At 54.1% G+C, this 6,623-nt stretch overlaps 3 protein-coding genes across 3 annotated transcripts; all 3 read right to left on the bottom strand.

Moving 5' to 3' along the window:
* Positions 1 to 1,950: 1,950 nt before the first annotated feature.
* B0H18DRAFT_839669 (uncharacterized protein) lies at positions 1,951 to 3,920 on the bottom strand (the record flags this gene model as incomplete). The annotated part of the gene is made up of 8 exons (XM_048039483.1): positions 1,951 to 2,076; positions 2,120 to 2,308; positions 2,369 to 2,570; positions 2,684 to 3,160; positions 3,222 to 3,411; positions 3,462 to 3,575; positions 3,633 to 3,769; positions 3,823 to 3,920. Coding segments are annotated over 8 exons (1,533 nt in total), but the record flags the coding sequence as incomplete, so codon positions are not given.
* A 14-nt stretch (positions 3,921 to 3,934) lies between these two features.
* On the bottom strand, positions 3,935 to 4,598 carry B0H18DRAFT_1129863 (uncharacterized protein; the record flags this gene model as incomplete). The annotated part of the gene is made up of 2 exons (XM_048035440.1): positions 3,935 to 4,212; positions 4,274 to 4,598. 2 exons carry the CDS (start codon positions 4,596 to 4,598, stop codon positions 3,935 to 3,937), a joined length of 603 nt encoding a protein of 200 aa, XP_047884615.1.
* Positions 4,599 to 4,716: 118 nt separating this feature from the next.
* On the bottom strand, positions 4,717 to 5,989 carry B0H18DRAFT_1129864 (uncharacterized protein; the record flags this gene model as incomplete). Its single annotated transcript, XM_048035441.1, has 3 exons — positions 4,717 to 5,160; positions 5,215 to 5,676; positions 5,732 to 5,989. 3 exons carry the CDS (start codon positions 5,987 to 5,989, stop codon positions 4,717 to 4,719), a joined length of 1,164 nt encoding a protein of 387 aa, XP_047884616.1.
* Positions 5,990 to 6,623: the final 634 nt, after the last annotated feature.

A 6,623-nucleotide genomic window follows, 5' to 3' on the forward strand; every position in this document is an offset into this window, starting at 1 on the left:
GCAGCCTTCCCCTTCGCATTCGCCTTCTCTGACTTGACGATGATCTGAAGACCTCAATTAGTGTTGTACTCCATAGACATTACCCACATACCTCGTCGCTGTCAGAGGCATGCTCCTCATGCTCGCCATCGTCGCTGTCTCCCTGATCCTCCTGCTCGGAGACGTGATAGGACTCGCTCTCATCCCCAGAGGCATCTTTCAGGGCGTGGCGAGTGGTGTTGGTTTTACTCTTAACCGCTCGTCGACGTGATGCTTCAGGGGCTCGCATTTCCTCAGTACATTGGCTGTGCCTACCAAGGAAGTTGGACTCACCTCCGTTCTCCTCCGAGTCCTCCATCTTCGAGTCCTCTGACAACTCATCCTTCTCGCTGTCCTCCTCACTCTGTACAGGTGCCGGTTTCTTCCCGCCCCGTGCTCCTGTATCTCAAGTGGCTGTTAGTTTCCGTTCAGACTGGTAAAATGAGGCTTGCTTACGCAGACGATCTATTAATGACTGCTCATCCTGAGGTAACGCAGCGATTGCCGGACGCGACTGAATAACAACCTCCACCTTCTTCTTTCCAGGTGATGAGGCTACCAGCAGTGGCGTACATTAGAGGCACACGTGGAAACACAGAAGTACTGACGACTCACGCGATGTAGGAGAGCTACTATGCGCTGCAGGCTGGGACGCACTAGCCCCAACCAACTTACCGGGGCTCTGCACCTTGGTCTTCTTCTTGTCAGGCCGCTCGGGGGCTCGCGCGACAGGATCCGCGTCGTTGTCTTCCTGTTCGGATACCTGGTCGGCTTTCCTCTTGCGCGGCCTCGGGCGAGGCTTTGGCTTCGGGGGCGATGCAACTGTAATATTGTTAGACTCTCCGGGACAATCTCCACCATATACACACCTCTTCCCGTTGCTTTGCCCTTTCCCTTCGAAGCAGCGGGCGCATCACGATCAGAGGAGCTGGAATGTGGTTGCTCTTCCACCTCATCTTCTCCAAGCCCATCCTCATCCCCAGCTACAACCTCAGGTTCTTCATCGCCTTCAGCATCCTCATCCTCCTCCATCGCCGCCGCACTGTTCGCCTGTATGGCTGAAACGGTGTATAGTTAGCTGATCTATGTGGTAATCACTCATAACTTACTTTGTAGACGCTCCTTCTCTGGGGCAGGACCCCCCTCATCTCAGCGAGCATCTTGCGAGCCTTGGAGGCGACCGTTTTCTCCGAGGCATCAGGGTTCGTCATTCTCACCAACTCCTTACAACGATTCAGAGCATCTCCTTCGTCCACTATTGCAGAGGCAGACGAAGTACCGGATTTCTTGGTAGCCTTGGGGGCAGCCTTGGTGCCGCTCTTCTTGTTGTCCCTCGAGGCAGTTGATCGCGTTCGACGAGTGGCCATGATTGTAAGAAAGCGAGAGGATGACAGAGCAGAGCGTGTCGACGTCAAGGAACAACAACGTCGCCAACGCGTCTTGCAGAAGATTTCGGAGATGCGGAGCTGCGCCGAACTCCGGGGCACTCTAATCCAACATTGCTAGTTCTTTCCAGTCCGGGGCGAAGACAACAGCAGGTATGAGATGAAGCTTTAGAATTGAAAAATACGATACTTGTTACATGGTAGGGATACAGTGGCAGTCCACGTCAACTTCCATTGGAGTACATGCAGGTAGACGTAATCCGGGTGGCGCAGCACAGCGCTCATGTCAATGAAAGTGTTTGTTGCCTTCCCAACCATTTCGCCCTCCTTTCGTCCACTTTTCCATCTCCCTGTCGGTGTGGAACACTATGGAAGCGCGTCGACCAACAAAGTGGAGATTGAAGTGCGTGATGCGGTGGGAGGGAAAAGCAACGAAGTCGCCGTTTCGCAGTGGCAAGACCAACCCCGGCTCGTACATGCACAGCTCTCCGCCAGTGTGATCTCCAACAACGAGCACGACACAGAGAGTTTTGTCTTGCCGGTCCCTGTGAGCTAAAGTGGCGACGTTGAGGTTGATTACAAGTGAGAGGAAGGGATGCACTATGGAGTGCTCGTTTCCTGGGAGGATCTCAGCGTCCATGCTGAGGACCTCGTACTCTTCGAGCAATGAGTCCTTGACCTGTTGGACTTTAGTGAGTCCATATCAGTGAATTCACAGGTAAATATCTTGCCTGCTCCGCCATGTACTCAAAAACTTCTCCGAGAATCTCTTCTAGATTATGATATATCTCCTCATACTTCTTCATGTCGCGAGAGGGATACGGAAGCATCTGTGTATAGTTAGTGCGGGAATGATCTTCCTTCTCCAATAGCATTGGATGCACGTTTGGAGGGATATCGTGTCCCTGACGATGCGCTCTCTTGTGAGTGCTGGCTATAGACATGATTGATATCACAGGACGTACCCTTGTGCCGTGGCGATTGTACCAAGAGAAGTGTAGGGCTGGGAAGCGGTAACTTCTGCCCTCGGACGCTGTGTCAGTCTCTTCAAGATTGGCCGACTGTGCCTCGAAACATGCGACCATCTTCGACGCCAGAGTCTGTCGCATAGATTCCGGCATGCTTGAGAAAACACAGACAACTAAAGACCCGTGCTCATCCTCTATCCTGAGTGGACCACTGCAGCGGATTTAGCACCTGTAACTGTGACTAGCAGCTAACTTGGGAATCACATACTTGACATCTGACAACCCGATCCTGGCGTACTCCTGATAATCCACCCGACAGCCTTTGCTGTACATGCTCGACAGCTTGGACGGGTCAGATAAGTGCCTGGAATAGAACTCGGCATGGTTCGTACCTTTGCTATAAACTCAGTCAGACTCTCATGTTCGCTCGCTGCCTTGGCAAGGGAACACTGCTCTTCAGTCCATGCAAAGGCCTCGTCCTCGTCCTGTGGTACCGGGTACCGTTGATGGTGGTCGAGACAGAGCTCAAAACCCTGCAGCGTTACAGTTGCGCCATGCGAGCTAGACGGTGACGGCTCGTCCGTTACCTCTGCACAGCTGCTGGCACCCTCCATCTCATTGTCGCTGATATCCGTCAAGGGTGAGGGCGGATCAAAGCTGGCTGAATCTTCGTATTGAAGTCGGAATATGCGATGGCTAACGGACGTCAGGTGAATATGCTGAGACTCTTCTAGTATTGAAGTGCATGGCCCCCAGGCGGCGAGATTTCTAGGGATAGGTGTAAACGTACTGTGGTGGCCGGTCAGCATTCGAGATAAGGCTCATTAGGATGGACTGTACGGGCACTCACTTGAGATCCAGCAAGCTCAACGCCTCGTCAGACTGTACTAGGTTCCAGCATGCCATCGTGTCCGTTGACATGTTGAGATCAGCCAGGACTCTCTGTGGGAACAGAGTATCGAAGGTCAAAGGAAGTGAGTGGCGTAGGCTGGCGACGGCTGGGATAATGTGCTCAATAATGGCCTGACCTGCCGGTGTAGCTGGTACCTGTGTGATTAGACCAGTTATCACGCATATCTTGGTGACGCACTGGGTTCAGGATCTCGGAGCAAGTTTGACAATTGCCACGCAAGGTTTCCGACGGACTTCATCAGGGGCACCCGCAGATTCGCAAATGCAACGATCGCCAGGGTGTAAATCGAGCCTGGGAATGCATTAGTTCAACCAGACCTCCCATAGCAATGATCATGACGTATAGTACCTCCAAGGGCAACGGCTGCAAATTTGCTAGCCGCCGCAATCCAGTACATGAACGTTCGACGACGCGGTGCTCCATCAAGGCCTCGAATATGACGTCGGTAGACTTCCGAGATGCTCAGTGACTCAGCGCGGCGAAGGCTGAATCGATTCTCAGACGACACATTGTGGGCAATGAGTGGCACGCGACGTACGTTGTGCATTTGCATAGCAATTGCAAGTGGTGTATTATGATTAAAAAGGCCACCGCCGCGCCGTTGCGCTCAATTCGCTTGCATCGCTGCAGGATGGATGGCAGACTGTCATCTAAGAAGCCTTCTGCTCCTCCCCGTGTCTCAGCAAGGTCTGCAGAGAACTTGCGTACTCGCCAAACGAGTCCTCGGTGACAGCGCTGCCGAGGCGTACCGCAAATGGAGTTACTGATGGAGCCAGAGCCATTGCAGGCCTGCTACGCTGCCCCCACTTGCGTAGGCTTGTTCCACCGGTCTTTTTAGGACAGGGGGCACCGAATGAGTAGTCCGCCCGCCGATGATGCTTCGATTTCTTGGGCTTTGGCTGAGAGCGAGCACGACTAGGTGTAATACCTGTGGAAACCAGTTGTCCGTTGTATGCGGTACTCGCGGAAGCATGGACGTGTGGACTCACCACTAGACTGCGCAGTCTCCAGCGATTCCTCCTCTGTCTCCTCTGCTGCTATGCTCCCATCTATAGAGCAACATGATAGACTTTCATCATCTGAGGACGGCGACCTGGGACTCCTGGCAGAGGCCGATGCATTCTCGGTTGCCTGCAGCCGGAATCCCTGCGCTTTTGCGGAGCCACGAAGTCGGTGTAGAATGGACTGAAGAGGTTTGTTTGCGAGCGGACAGCGCTCGAGAAGCTGATCGAGTGCAGTAGCCTCATCTAGAGACACCCAGAAATACCAACCGGTCGTGATATCGAACGAAGGTTCAGTTACCTGGTCTGACATGATTGGGATGTGAAGCGCTCGTCGTGCTATCTCTTTCCGAGTGTCACAAAGCTCTTGAATTGACATACATGTGATACAAAATGCTTACAAACATCGTTACAAGTCCGTACTCTATACCTCATCGATTCTCGTTTGGCCCCCGAGCCCAGCCGCCAGCGCCGTTCCTCTGTACCATCTCCCTGAACCTATCTCCTGCGTGCGTTGAGACCAAGTCTCGCAGGCGATTGAGCGCGACACGCAAGATAGCCGTGATGCTCTCTTCCGCACTCAACGTCACCAGCCGTGGGTCTTGCGTGGCTACAATGAAGAGCGGATCGTCCTCTTCGAGCGTGACAGCGTCGTGCGGATAGCCATGAAGGCGGTCCATGAGGAAATTGAGTATGACGCTGTTGCGCCCCGCGATGAGCATCTCCCACTGCCGCTCATCCGGAGTCGGCCCAATCGCTCTGAACATAATGAGCGATGTTTCTACCACCTTCTTTAACTCCCAAGAAATCTGAGAGACGGCTTGCGGGGAAGCGAGGCCGCTGACCCCGTCCTGACCGATGTCATGGCGAAGCTCCTGAATGGACATCCGGCTTGAGTCAGTGGTAAAACAAAAGAATCGATGACTTACCACGCAAGGTAACTCCTCGCACAGACGCGGTAGCGGCCACTTCTCGTCTGCAGCTTGGGAGATGACGGGGTAGTTGTTATGATTGGCGACGACGAAGTACGCTCGCTGCCCGCCATGGATCCTAGCCCCACCCACCCTGACCTCACCGATTGGCGGATCATTGCGCCGTCCTCGCGTGGTGCCCGGTCTGAAGCCGTAAGCGTTCCGGGTGGGCTGTTTGCGGAAGCCCCAGTCCGGGTTGACCAGAGGCTGCGCCTCAATAAGTCCCCGGCCCCATTTCTTGCCCATAGGTTTGGAGCACTTGAGAAGCCTGAACATGGCGTTTGAGTGACGCCCCGGTGCCTCGCACCGTTGCCAGTGGTGGCTCATAGGCGTCTGGAGGGTATCGTGCGCCTGTTCTGGTATGAATACCAGGAATATGGCCACAGCGGGCTGGCATGCGGAGTCTATCGCTCTAGCCCACTACGGAGACCTTTAGTAATTACAAAACCACGGATACACGCGCTGAGGGACTCACCTTCTCCGTTACATTCGGCGCGCTCTGAGTGGAACAAACGTCCAAACCGGCCACCAGGTGCAGCGACCCGCCCAAATCCAACAGAAATGACGCATCCGGTATGATCGCGTCGCCGATGGAGGGCTTCAATTTAAACCTAGGGGACCACTCCAGGTTGTGGGCCATCCTACCACCTGTTTTCGAGAGAGGTACTGAAAATAGATGCATGAGATTGGAGGCGAAATAGTACACCATGCCCTCATGCATACGGCTGGGCATGGTAAGGGATGGAGAGAGCTTGACCGCTTCCTTTCTCACCGTCAGCGAGGTGTTCTGGAGATCGCTCCTGGAGAGCAGTTGCCGCTTTGGGCCGGTATGGTGCCCGTGCAATGAGTTGCACGGGCGTCTTCCAATGGGGTCTCACCGATCAATGTGCATATAAGATCCATTTCGTATAGTGTCGTTAGCTACTTGTAGTACATGTGCAGTGAATAAGATGAGACGCTGTGATGATTATGCAGTATACATCTCAGCCCTGAAGACGCCGTCGAAATAATATGGCTCCCGCCCCTGCAACAAGCTGATCCTACCCCTTCCCGCCTGCATCGCGCGAAGATCCAGTGCGAATCGATGGGCAGCGGCTTGCAGCCTGCCCAAAACACGCCCAGGCGCGGAACGGAGCACCTCCGTTTCCGCTTCAGGAGATCGCACTGCGAACGAATACTGCTGGAGCTCGTCGAGGTAAGAGCTGATTGTAGAACGTATACAGTGCTTGAAGCGAGCCAGCCCTTCAGGTGGTGTCGTGGCGGGGTCAGAGTCCATGTTGTCGGCTGGGCCATGCACCCGCTGAGTTTGAGAGTACGTCAGAAGACCTACACAAAGTATGGGACTGACTTACCATAAAGCCCGGATC

This window comes from Fomitopsis serialis (assembly GCF_022376445.1).
Source record: "Fomitopsis serialis strain Sig1Antser10 chromosome Unknown B0H18scaffold_435, whole genome shotgun sequence".
NCBI classification, from domain to species: Eukaryota; Fungi; Basidiomycota; class Agaricomycetes; order Polyporales; family Fomitopsidaceae; genus Fomitopsis; species Fomitopsis serialis.